Consider the following 14,582-nt stretch of genomic DNA (forward strand, 5'->3'; position numbering starts at 1 on the left):
ATCCGATGTGGTGCAGCTCCCAGTAATGTAACACAAGGTCATGGGGCCTCCCCTGCAGAATGCAAAAAAGGCCCCTCGGTTTTCCAAATGTCACAGATAACTATTGACCTGGGGCTGAATGGGGCACCCTAAAGGGATATGGGGCCGCTGGAAGGTCTGCTCCCCCCCTGCATCCCAGGAGCTGCAGGGACTTGGTTTGTGCCCCTGGTAGCGCCAGTTTCCACTGCACTCCCAATGCTTGGATGCAACCAAGCAGAAGGATGGGCTATGGGGGCTCCTAGCAATATTCATTAGCCTATCCCTACAGAGAGAGCACACTGAAGGGACAGTGAGCTGGCTGCCTTGGGATACAGGAAACAGGCAATTCCAGTAGCTATAGCCCTAAAGAGAGAGTTCTGATTGGTTGTCTATCTCCCAATGTTCCAGTGTAGGTGCTAATGTGCGTTGCTCCACCACATCAATCACTTCTCCGACACAAACTTCAAATATCACGTGATATTATTGAAATGAACACACTACCCTCGCTCATGTTGATTTCATACTGTCAGGCTGCTTTGTTGACATCATTTTTCTGTTTACACAGGGAACAAATCCACTGTATCGGGGCTCTACCACAACATTCAAAAATGTCACCTACAGAAGACACGACCAAAAGATTGACATAAAGGACTCGACGAATCATGCTGGCACTTGAGAAGAAGTGAAAGGACACTATTTAAATTAGCCGCCGTTGGTTGGACACTTTTAAGTAACTGGAAGTTTTTTCGAGACAACACTGGGTTTCAGCAAATTCTATTTTATGTGAACATTTTTTCTGGGTGTGAACAAGCGAAAGAAAAGCATAATAGGAGATTCTACTTCACTGGCAACTCACAGGTTAACAGTGCATGAGTTTCTATAGAGTGTGAAACAGAATTGTCTGTTGGGACACCTTTCCAGCTCACATGGCTCTCCTACATGTTTCTGATCTTGGCCTCTGTATGTTGACACGTTTTGACATTTCATTAATTAGCATGTTTCGACTGTGGCAATTGGTGAGACGCATGGGAAATATGTCTGGGTGTTACATTTAATCCGCACCCATGCACAGAAAAAGCTGAATTTTGCAGCAGCAAGTGAAAAGATGCCACTGAACAAAATTCACGAAGACTGATAAAAATGTGCACATGCACATCAATGTTTTGCTCAAATTGAGCAGTAGTTAATGCAGTTTTTGTAAATGGCTAGGTGAGCCATGCAAGTATAAGCCTGTACTTGGTTAAAAGTAGCATATATGCTCAGTTGCTCAGACATATCCTCCCAAATGCATCTGTTTATTGCCTGTGTGCAACTGATTTGCCCACATGACCTCCCAATCTCTCCATGGAAAGTCTATCAGAAAGCTTGGTCACATGGTAGAGAGTAATGTGTAGCAGGCCAGAGGAGAAGGAGGTCAAAGAGATTTGCAAAACTCAATGTTCCACGTGAATTGTTTGTACACATCTAGGACTGCCAGCACGCAATGATACCACTAACGGATAATCAAACCAAGACCGTTTTCACACCGTGTTCATGCTGTCACAGGCCTGGGACCTTGGTGTCTTTTGCACTTTATTTTAACAAGTACTTCCAGTGCATCACATTCACAACAGAGGGAATTTCACTGTCCAAGCAACGCTGATGTCTGCATCGGGCCTTGCATCCAATGCACTGGCGCGTTTGTTGACCCATGAGGTGCCGTGTTGATTCTGCCTTGCAGATCCTTTGCAGTTTGTTTGGAGGCTTGGGAGGAGGTACTGTAGAACTCAGAGCATCATTGCAAATAGCATACTAGTCATAACCACAAGGTGAGGCATTCAATGATAAAAAATATCAGACAGGGTAAAATGGTGACAGAGTCACGTATGTAGCTGCAACTTATCCAGCAGCACACATAGCTTCACTGCTAGATATATGAAAGTACCTGCCTGTTAGGCAAGTAGGTGAGTACAGCTACAACAGCGCAGCTATAATTTGAGGATCAGGGAAATCGAATCCCCTCCCCTGAAAGTAGGGTTCATTCCCCAACCGAAATTCACTCAACTTTTAATCCTTTTGAACTTGATAAAGATAAAATGAGTGACACTTTCATTCAGTAATATTTACTGTGCCGTTCTGAATTGCTTAGACACCTATCCCAAGGTATGAAGCGCTTTAGAAAGCATGGTGGAAACGTATTTTGCAATAGTATCAATGGTGAAGCATGGCCATGCTTCTTGACTCATATTTTGCTGTCCGCAACTAGCTCACATTTGAAAATCTACCTGGAAGACATCAGTACGCAGAATAGAAGCCAATACTCATGTGTGACTTTACTCAAGAAGTTGTGAGTTGTTGCAAAGGCTACCTATGGTGTTCCTAAATATTTAATGTATGCTAGAGCATGCACACCACAGTCCGTAAGTGCATATACGATGCTCTAACACTGGATCCTCATTCACGCCATGGTGCTTCACAAGCTGACAAGGTGAGAAATCATATTTCTACTGATGACATGTGTGATAACCAAATACCACATCGCCTTGTGAGCTGTACTGTCAAAACATTACAGAAAAAATGTCCACCTTCACAAATACCCCTTTAGTTATTTATTAGTCTTTTATTAGTATTTGTTTGGAGGATTTCTAGAGCACTGCTCATTGTTTTTTCTTGCTTCTGAACACTGTAGGTGTTACAGAGTATGCTTGGTGGAAACTAGTAGCAGAATAACAGACCAGTCAGTAATGGTGGTCCAGATTATATATTCTATAATACAGTTGCAAGTATGTTCCTTTGAAGCCAACCTGGAAGAATTCTTTTTTCAGCCACTTCCTATGGGTTCCCCAGTATGAGACCCTAACTCCCAATATTCTGCCTCCATATTGGACACTGGTCTGGGAAATCAGTGATGGTAGACCAGCCCTAAATAAGGTCAGCCGACCACCACAATCTGGTGGTCCTGTGGAGGATGTCTTGCTAGGACAGGGGTTCCTGTCTGGGTAACTAGCTAAGGCTCCAACAATAGTAATCCATTCATTCCCCACCTCTATTGAAAAAACTAATTAGAATGGTTGCTGATGCACACCAACTTGTAATTATATATGGCACTATGTAGGTGCTTCCAAGAAACATTCCCACTGTGCAGTGTGTGCATTACATTTTACCTAGACTGAGCCTCTGAAAAAGACCTATGTCTAAAGCGCCAGATGACTTTCAGAAATGGGTCTCCAAAATTGCAGATTTAGCATGCTGTCACTGATGTTCAGTCCTTGCAGGAATAGGTCATTGTCCCTGAATAGGACACCTACCTGGCTCTTAGTCAGTGAGCTTTGTGAGTATGACAAACGTTTGTGGTGAGTGAAGCAAATTACAGAGTGTGGTAACAACTTGGTGTTAGTTGCAGATGTTGCTGATCATGCTTGTTCTTGATATATTTAGTTTACTGGTGACGAGAAAGGGATGCACAGCACCTCAGATGTTCATAAATCAATTGCAGTGGCTCATCTTCTGGCTGCAAAGAAATGGTTACTGTGAAGAGGAACCTGCAGTCTGAGATGATATCGTATGATAGGTGTCAAGGTCATGACGTAACGTTCCATGTATCAATTGTGTTGTTGATTCCAATCTATGTCTGACAACCAAAGGTTGTGAGAACACAATAACTTTTTGTTTGGGTATCTGATGTACATGGTGAGAGGGCAGACTGCCTGGCTGTGATTGTGAGTCAGAGGGCGGGTAAGACCTATCCTTCTTGAGATGATAAAAATTTGCAGCTGAATTTGCAGCAGGGAAAATCCCAGGTGTGCCCTATTCTCATTCCCTTATTCTTGCGTGTTAGCTTTTATGAACAAGTTAACTGCAGGACCGGTTGGTCATTTATCTTGGCACCTTTTGTGCCCTTGACAATTGTACTTCTTTACAAGGGTATGTTACAAAGGCTTGTCTTTGTGTAAACAATTTAATGGCATCAATCTAGTGTATGTGTGCAGTCAGAGATTATACGGTTTCATAATGCACATGAATACAGTTCCACTTTCTGCCCTGAAGACATGATTGACACAGCAGCTGATATGGAGGCCTGCCTCCCATGAAAAAGAAGCCTCAAACATCATTCCCAGTTCATTGGGATAATGGATCAATAAATGCGTTTTTAAATTAATTTTGGGTGCTCTGATGAGAATGTGCCTGTATGTGAGATTCTTTAATATTTAATGAAAATGTAAGAAGTTAGTGGGATGTGAATTCTCTCTCATAGTGTTCCTAGAATGCATGGTCTTCCATGTGACTTTGTAGAAAACATTGGGGCTGATTGACATGTAAACATATGGGAAGCAGTAGAAAGGAGTACTCATTTATGTACTTTTTGATACTATTTGACACGTCTTTGTGAAGCAGCACTCTAATATCTAGCTCCCTATTACTGAAAGAGGGAAGAGGGCCCAGACCATGCTATTTGTACTAATTTATTGCAAATATTCCTTGAATATTGCTGTTGTAGTTCCATTATAAATGTTAAGTGATCAATTCACAAAGACATGCACAGGTACATAAAAGAGCTCTACCTTACATACTCTAAAATGCCTTTGTGAATAGCCCCATATGGTGCATGTACAATATCTTTCTGTGAGTTGAACACTTGCACTGATTATGTGATTGCATGTCAGGTTGCATGTGCTGTGAGCATATTAAAAGGCGCTCCTGTCTGGATGGTCATTGCAACTTCATTAGTATCGAACCTTCTTGTTTCTTGTGAACAGCTGAAATTAGACATACATCCTACACTGGTGTATGAATTGTCAGTTAAGCACTCAGGATCCCTAGAAAGAAGAAATGAAGTGCCATGCTGAGAACAATGCCCTAAAATTCAGTAATGGCCAGTAAGCGATACGCAGGTCTGGTGTGCAATTGCCACAGCTTTTAGCCCCTGTATAGAGATGTTCACATCAGTTAAGAACCAGATAAGAATGGTTCAAAAAGACAAAGATTTCAAGATACAAAATGTATATTCTTGTTGGCAGGTTGCATTTGAGTCTCTCACGTCTCTATTGGGAGCACTTGATTATACCCAGGAAATGCTGCCTCATCACTTCCGTTTTGGGTGTGGCCTTGGCGATGTCACTGCCTTGCAAATGAACTATCGCCTTTTAGAAATTGACTCTGCAGGTACATAGAATTGTATGTTTAATATAATTTACTGATGCATAAAACCACTCTGAAAATTCTATTTGAGAAACAAAAGCCATAAAAGTCACACATCACTCATTACATGTTGGTCAGATTCTGGTGATCCAGTTCAGGCATGAACAGCCCTGCTCATCACACTGCTACAAATTCTACATTCAGCCAAACATTTTGGCAGACTTTAGATCTTTCTATCTATGTGTTGAGTTAATTATTAAACATCATTTCATGTTCATCTATATTAGATATTTAAAGAAACAAGTGGAAATACAAATACAATATCCCAAATAACTATTGGGTGATGTAATTCAGAGTTTTAAGTGCACTTATTTATTGGTCATAAAGCCTGGTTGTACTTGTTATCCATGGAGTGGGTAGCAGGATTTTTCAGATACTCACTGCAGCCAACGAGAAACCTTCACTTACCATATCACAAAATGTAAATAAAGGTATCAGGCAATTGAGACAATGTTCAGTGTAACTTCTCACAGTTGTATGTACAGCACACTGATATCCTCAGGCAAAGCGCAATTTATCAGAATGGGTAAATAAATAAATGAAATGAAATTGGAGGGACTTGGGAAAGAAAACATTTTAAAGTCTACCCACAGGATGTGGCCTATTAAATGTATATATATTTTACACTTACACATTTACTGTAGTTGCAAGAAAAAAGAAGACAGAGTTGATCTTTCATACAATTTTAAGAAGGAAGCTCAAATCACTTCTTAGTTTGAAACTTAGCCAAACCTTTCTCAAAGAAAGAGGACACTGTTTCCTTTCTGACTCCATTATAATTGTTGCTATAACAGTGTTAGTACCAGCCCAAAGTAACATTGTAGGCAACTTTGTAGTATCCATTGGCTTTTCTAAAACTACAAGGACTGCGTCTGCCGAGAATCAATAACATACTGTAACTGTTCTCCCTGTAAAATATCATGTTACACTACAGTAAGTATTCCTTTGGTTTTTCCAGGCTTTCATGAGAGGCCTTATTTTCGCTCAATTGTTCTTCCTCAAAGCAATCTATCTTTAATTTTGCTATGAGAATCTTTGCATGGTACAGAGAAAATCACTTTAACTCTGATTTTATTTGTGTAATGAAAGTGGTAGTGATTTCCTTCAGATCTCAGGTCTTTAATTTCTATAAGTAATGTGTTTGTCCATCTTTGAACGTTTCTCATGTGAATTATAGATCCTTTTTGTTTAGGACCTCAAAATAACCTAACATTTTAAATTTGACCTTTCGGAGAGCCTTCTGCGGTCGATATATAGATTTGCAAGCCATCTTTTTATTGAACTAACTTTAGAATGATACAGCTGTTCCTTTTAAAGAGTTAGTATCAGATTCAGAAGTTGTGTGTAGCTAGCTGTTCGTAATCATGTTACAATTATTTTATGGACTTGTATAGAAAGTTGTAAAACTATTTTCACCTGCCTTGTGTTTGATAGGGATTAAAGTGCATAGCCATGGGTATATTCACTATGATATGAGTTTCCCAATTCTCTAAGGATGTGCTGTTTATTTGACACTTTATAATAACTAGACTAGGACACTTGTAACTACGTTACATGGAGTGGTATAGAAAACCCTCATAAACGCTATGATTTTTCGTGAGTGCGGTATGTTCTGGTTCTCCGCCCCTCATAGACGTTTGGCATTCGTCATTGGGTAATCTATTCGTGCAGCATGCCAGCCTCAAACCATGAGGACCACTCTGGAGCGGCGTAGCAGTGTCCAGAAATGAAATTGGCCGTTACCACTTTTGGTGAATGTAGAGGGTTGAGTTATATTAAAAAACAAACCTGCACCCAAGTGACCATTTAATTAAAAAAAGAGGGGTGTGGTTTGTGGTAAAAAGGTTAAATGTATACTTTCAGATCGAGTTACTGGATCTAGGTATATCTTTTAGAACATACAGTCGACATGTTTCAGCTCCATGTTACCCAGCCGGGTCAATGAAGCTTTCGTCAGGACAAAACAACAGAAAAGATACTTACACTAGTTGTGTAGTATATGATTGTGGATTTAGTTATTTCCACTGGTTTAGTTCAGCAAGAAATAGTTTCCCTTGCTGTTTTCTAGGTCGAGTTTCCTCTGGGTTTTCTGTTGTTTTGTCCTGACGAAAGCTTCACAGACCCGGCTGGGTAACACGGAGCTGAAACATGTCGACTGTATGTTCTAAAAGATATACCTAGATCCAGTAACTCGATCTGAAAGTATACATTTAACCTTTTTACCACAAACCACACTCCTCTTTTTTGAATTAAATGGTCACTTGGGTGCAGGTTTGTTTTTTAATATAACTCAACCCTCTACATTCACCAAAAGTGGTAACGGCCAATTTCATTTCTGGACACTGCTACGCCGCTCCAGAGTGGTCCTCATGGTTTGAGGCTGGCATGCTGCACGAATAGATTACCCAATGACGAATGCCAAACGTCTATGAGGGGCGGAGAACCAGAACATACCGCACTCACGAAAAATCATAGCGTTTATGAGGGTTTTCTATACCACTCCATGTAACGTAGTTACAAGTGTCCTAGTCTAATTCTTGATAGTACATGTCAAAATTGGGGAAACGACTGGACACATATTCCTCCTCCCTAACCTTGATAGAGATGACTTTATAATAACTATCTGTCCAAGATTTGTACCCAACAGCAATTCAACCCCTGCTCTGTACATTCATTTCTAAACCAGTAATTAGCATATTAAAAATTATTTGACAAAATAGTGACTTTCCTTGGGGAATTCCCATCATTAGTCACAACATTTCCAATCTGTGTCATTAAATGCAACTTTCATACATCTGCTGTTCAATCAAAGCTCAGTTCACTGGCATATTTGATCTTCAATTCTAATTCTATGTACTATGAATAGTAACATTTAATGGTAATATGTAAATATCTCTCCAAAGCCCTACCACGTCATTTTCAGCTTGTAGTGAAGACCAACGTTTACATTTAGCCTCACAAGCAAGCCAAGAATGTTACTTTGGCATTAGCTACTGTGTTAAAATACATCATGGTGCATTTTATGTTGCTTCATGTTTTAATTCATAGAAGAAGGGCTGTTACAAAAATCACAACCAGCTTTATGCAGCATACACTCAGAAAATGATGCCCTCATCAATAAGTCATCAGGAATGCATTAAGCAGCCTCAGATTTTGTAAACAATCTTCCCTAAATCTTCCCTACAGTCATTGAAAAGTATTTATATTGTTATGCTTGTAGTTCAGTTTTTTCATAAACTTAACATATCATTTGTAACAACCATTTGACACAATGACCTCCTCCAGTCTCTAAACCCTAGCTGTGGCAGATCTAGTCAAGGATCCAAGGAAATTTCATTTCCTGCATCATTAATCAAGGGTGGAGTACCACTGGGCCATTCAATGCAGTGACCCTAATGGCTGGCAGTAGCACACAATTCAATGCAGCACTCACATTAAGGAAAAATCTCTTCCAACAACTCTTTAGCTTTTGCAATGACCACTGTATATGCAACAAGTTTGAATTTTCTCCCCTGGAGCTCACGCCATTTTATGTAACACTAGGAGTGATTTCTAAAGTCTCTGAGGATTTTAGTAGAACTGATTGAGCTTGTATTCTCTGAAGAATTCCCCCAAAATGTAATTTTCACCTACACGGATGCATATCCCAAAAAGGATTTTGCTAGTCCTCTTGGGCAAGCATTACTCTTGTACAATTCAGCCATTTTTCACATAGTACGCTTTAGAATGGCAGTGAGGATCATTTAACGTGCAACAACCAATGGAGTCAAAGCAACAGGACACATTTAATCAGCGAAAGTTACCATAGATGTGGGAGAAGTTTGAGGGGTCTTCCTGTTTTCTAAAATAGCTGGAAATATTTATGAAAGCCACTCAGTGGTTCTAAATGTTAAAAATTCTCTCTCTTCCGCACATAAGCACACACCCAAATGATCTCCTATTTAAGATTTTAAAGAACCAACTTGCAGACAAGTGGAGAGGCATTAAAATTAAAACAATCATGTTAAGGATCTTGAGAACCTCTTCTCCCTCACCATATTTCTGTTGATTTCCATGTCTATGGTTAATAATTTCCTTTTTTATATCACTATCCCTTATCCAGTATTTGTATTACTCTGACTCCTTCATAGTCTGTGGACACAGCTATGAATAAGCTGTGCCTAAATCTTGCTCTGCCTCAGAACAACGCTCTGCTTAAAAACATGACTAAACTAGGGATTTGGAATCCATTCCCAGCAAATGGAGTTTGAGTATTTTCTGAACAGTCCCAGTTCTGCCCTGGAGCATCACAAACTTGCCAAAGAAAGACAACAACAGCAACATACTTTAGTGAGCACACAAATTGATACTATATAAGATTTTTTAATGCTTAGGGTTTCCGACAGCATACTGTCTAAGAGGACATGTATTCTTGATGTTACAGAATGGGTTTTTGAGATTCAAGTCCAATAAGAAGTGTGACTAAATGAATTTGAATTCAAAATTATGTTAGAATGTGTACGCCCCAACTACTCAATTGTCATTGTTATAAAGTCACATATATCTGAGTACAGGTAGGGTGTCACTCTGTTGGAAGAAAATATATTGTAGAACGTTGACTCAATGATATCTACGGAGGAAAATCAAAACAATATAATTTGTGGTAAAATATCTGAAAAGATAATCCTTTAGTATACAGGTTAGTTCGGTAGATTCTATAACTGAACATATTTTATGATTCGATGCACTTTTTGTTAAGAACATTTGGAATAGTACTAGAACTCAAGCAGGTTTAACATTTTTGTGTCTAACACTAACCATCTGTGTGAGTGTCCTTGTTTGTGTGGATGTGTTTTTTCAAAGATGTAATATAAAACAAATAGAGATTTTATAGGTTTCATTCATGTCATGGTTGTTATGATGGCTGTGTAGTGATGTGAGACCTTTGAATTGTGGTCAGATGGTTTAGTTTCCACTTTGTGGAAAAAGGTTCACCTTGGCCTCAGACGAAGATCTCAAGGCGCACAACTCAGTACTTCATGAAAATTTAACAAGACTAGGCAGGTTAATATTACATGATGTAGAACAGATAATTTAACAAATGTTTTCAAAACTTTAAAAGCTAATAACGCTGGAAAGGAACACTTGCTATTGTGAATTTTTGTAGGTTTGGACATCAAGCTGGACCTTGAACTGTGTAAATTTTTTTGTCAAAATGTTTTAGTCATTAAAGAACTGAATTATTTAACAAAAATATTTGTCAAGAATTTTTTTGAATATGTATATTCGTACAAACATGGGGCTGAATCACAAAATATTTTTCATTGGCACTGTTCATGGCCTTGATGATAAGTTAAGGATATGCTTGGTGTCAACATCTTTTACTACCCATTATGAAAACAGGTGTCTAAAGGTGCTAATGTATGACAAGAATGATGGTGCTTATTTGCTGTGTCGCATTTTGTTATGGCGGTAATGTGCTCCATTGTGTTTTGTGTACATTAGCGCAATGTGATCTATTGTACTGTGGTTATTGTGTTGAATTCTCTTTCTTGACTGTTTTGTGTGTCCTTTTACATTTTAATTGTGTTTATGTTGTTTTGTGCATGTTATTGCGTTATATTCTATTCACTTCTGTTTATTTAACACATGTTAACAAATGCCACTACATATCCAGCTAAAGGTATGACATGCCTTCAAAGTTTCGATGACAAGCAAACATTGATCACTGTCCAAGGTAATCAAAAAGCAATGCTCAAGCTCTTCAACTATTTAAAACACTAGTCAGTCCAAGATTGTGAGAGAGGTGAGAGGCAGGATCACAAAACATTTTTGACTTTCCCTATTGCATGTCATTGATGGTATGTTAAGGTGGTGCTTGATCTAAATACCTTCTATGACAGTATTATGGCGACAGGATTCTGAGATGGGACTGTGTGGTAAGAACATTTATGCATATTTATTGTGGTTGTGATGTATTTTATTGTTTTTTTATGTTGCTCTGTTTTGTGCTGCATACTGCAATGTGATTTTGTTGCATTGTACTGCAGCAGTTTTTCTGCTTTTTGTTTTGCCTGTTATGTTGAGATGTGATATGTTATGTTACAATTGTGTTGTTATGTTGCTTTAAGTATGTTACTGTTTTATGCTCTGTTATTTATTTAATTTAGATATTTCTACAAATGCTGCTACATTTTCAGCTATAACAGCTGCACATACCTTTAAAGGTATGGTGACAATCAGCCAATTTACCAAGGTCTAATGTGTTAAAATAGTGCTGCTCCAGCTTTTCAACTGCTTTAGACACCTGTCAGCCCAAAAGTGGGGCAGAGTTTGAATCTAAACTTTGTGCTCCTAGTGCTTGCTTTATGCTATACAGCCCCCTGTCTTAAATTAACAAATGCTGAGCTCACCTCGTGTGATATTGCACAAATAACCTTCATACTTCATGATACTTTAATTCAATACATTTGCATTTTGTTTTCAGATATTAAAATGAAAAATGAATTGCTAGCACAATCTATATTCTTGTACCACCAGCAAAATCACTATAGGCATTAGAAAAGCTGCAGAAATCATGAAAAATGTAAGGAATGTACTTGTAGCATGAGTAATATTGCAAGGATGACAGATTAAATAAGCAATATGCTTATTGTAGGAAAAGTATAGGTTTTCACTCTAAGCACACAAAAAAGCCACCATCAGCTATCAGACAATGTTACAACTGCATACAACATGATACAGCAGAGAGAAACCTAAAGAAAAATGCCCTCAGGAAGGAACTGCCAAAGGGTCCCTACTGCTGCAGGGTTGCACACCACCAAATGCACTGGCACTTCTTTATACCCCAAAATAGTCTTAGGAGCAATAAGAGGGCAATGACTGAGTCCCTCTAGTGCTGACTTTCATCTCCAGCTGAAAATCATACAAAATAATTGTAGCAACATCTAACCCTCTTTTTGGAAGATGAAAGTGTGAGATATGTTCCTTCATAAACTCCACTACTAGCATTCGGAAACCCTAACAATTTGAACCAAGTAATTGTCAGAATCAAACAAAAAATGTAACTAAGGGATATTGGATACACTTCTGTAGATTGAAATGACTCACCAAAGACCACAAAATACTGAGGGGCAGATTTACAAGCCCCTTGCGCCTCTTTTATGCTGCTGTTGCGTCACTTTTGTGACACAGCGGCGGCGCAAAAGATGCACCATGCTGCAGGATATTTACAACATGACGCATCTAGGAGATGCGTCATGTTGTAAAGCCCTGCGCCAGAAGTAGACGTTCCTGCGTTGGGGGGGTGTTCTGGTGCGGGAACGCCTTCCAAAAGTGGGTGAGTGAAATCTACAAGATTTCACTCAGACACTTTTGAGCCCATGCTGCGTCAAAACCCTGCGCCTCCTTGAAGCAGGCATAAGGATTGAAGCAGCATTGTAAAGATAGGTCCCCCTAGCGACGCAACTCCAGCAATGCGCCACCTTTACAGCACAGATGCGTGACGTGGTTTTGCCCCATGGTGCTCCGCATTGTAAATGCGGTGCATCCATAGTGGCGGAGCGGTGGCGCACAATAACTGGCGCATCCCTGCTGATATGCAGGGATGCACCAGTTATTGTAAATATGCCCCGCAGTTGTTTCATCTACACCTCTATAAAAGTGGTATATCAGATTATAGGCACAGACTAACCTACCACAAGCAGTAAATTGCAATTAAAGTGAAAGCAAAAGGCAGAACTGAATAGATCTTACTTTACTAACATGTCTTTCTCTTTCAGTACTTGCATAACATTTTCTTTAATATCTGTTTTATAATCGGGGCATAGGTTTGGATAAGAACGGGCAGCTAATTTGTGAATATTCTAGTCAAACTGAGTCTAGTTCTGAATGGATTGGACACTTGAAGAGAAGCTGTGCAAAGAGAGGATTATGTGTTTACTTTAAGGAAGATCAGCTGTGAGAAAAGAGGGAAGTAGGTGTTCTGACTGGATTCCATGAAGAGCAGATGTGTTGATATTTACAGCCATTGACATTCACAAAGATTTGGACTGGATTGGCCGGTGGGCAATTCTCTGAAGAAGCTGTGTGCAACTCAGATGGGTGGAAGGCAAATGTGTTTGAAGGCTGTGCCAGGCACCATTAACTGTGGTTTCTTGGATTTTGATCTATCACTATTTGATTACAATTCCTGCTGAGTGAGTCAAGTCAAGTCAAGTCAAGAATGCTTTATTCGGCAACTTAATGTCATAAAAGGAAACATTACATTCAAAACTACATTGCATTTATAAAAATAAGCCTGTCATAGTATTGAATTGATGGCCTGCTCATAAGAATCCAAACAGAACAAGCATTGGAAATGCAATAGGTCTCGCAATAGAAACGTTTGAGTTTTTGGTGTGGTAAATTTAAATATTATTTAATTTTTTTATGTTGTGCAAATTATAAAAGTTTTTTTTGTTATTATAAATGCCAATAGTTATAAAATCATCAAATGTTACATCTATAGCATTAGTAAAGGTACATGTTTAGTTTTCCCCTGTCTTACATGTATTGATCTGACAAATCACAATGTTTCAAAAATTAATAGCTTTGTTATTTACAATGCCAATAGTTTTATCTTTCGCAAATGTGACACCTATTGTAACACAATATGTGTTGTAGCACTGAGTGGTATTTGGAGTGTATGTGGCATTCAGTGCTGTGTAATTATGTGGCGTATAATTATGTGGCACTAAGTGGGATTTGGAGTATGTTGCATTGAGTTTAGTGTAATTATGTGGTGTGTAATTATGTGGCACTGAGTGGGATTTGGAGTGTAAGTTGTAGTCAGTAGAGTGTAATTTTGTGGCGTGTAATGTGGCACTGAGTGGCATTTGGAGTGTATGTTGCATTGAGCGCAGTGTAATCATGTGGTGTGTAATTCTATGGCACTGAGTGGTATTTGTAGTATATGTTGCATTGAGCGTAGTGTAATTATGTGGCGTGTAATTATGTGGCACTGAGTGGTATTTGGAGTGTATGTTGCATTGAGTGCAGTGTAATTATGTGGCGTATAATTATGTGGCACTCAGTGGAATTTGGAGTGTATGTTGCATTGAGTGCAGTGTAATTATGTGGTGTGCAATTATATGGCACTGAGTGGTATTTGGAGTGTATGTTGCATTGAGTGCAGTGTAATTATGTGGATTGTAATTAAGTGGCACTGAGTGGGATTTGGAGTGTATGTTGCATTGAGTGCTGTGTAATTATGTGGGGTGTAATTATGTGGCACTGAGTGGTATTTGGAGTGTATGTTGCATTGAGTAGAGTGTAAATATGTTGCGTGTAATTATGTGTCACTGAGTGGTATTATGAGGAGTGTATGTTGTATTCAGTAGAGTTTAATTGTGTGGCTTGTAATTATG

General features: G+C 39.0%; 1 protein-coding gene across 1 annotated transcript in view; it reads left to right on the plus strand.

Annotated features, from left to right (window-relative positions):
* The window catches only part of LOC147665127 (integrin beta-6-like), a 51,107-nt gene extending 44,983 nt beyond the window's left edge, over positions 1–6,124 (plus strand). The window contains exon 3 of the mRNA XM_086949754.1: positions 584–6,124. Coding sequence (XP_086805880.1) covers positions 584–694 — 111 coding nt within the window. The 3' untranslated portion in view covers positions 695–6,124. The remainder of the gene's footprint in view (positions 1–583) is intronic.
* The last annotated feature ends 8,458 nt before the right edge of the window (positions 6,125–14,582 follow it).

The sequence above is a fragment of the Lissotriton vulgaris genome, unplaced genomic scaffold (assembly GCF_964263255.1).
Source record: "Lissotriton vulgaris unplaced genomic scaffold, aLisVul1.2 SCAFFOLD_3389, whole genome shotgun sequence".
NCBI classification, from domain to species: domain Eukaryota; kingdom Metazoa; phylum Chordata; class Amphibia; order Caudata; family Salamandridae; genus Lissotriton; species Lissotriton vulgaris.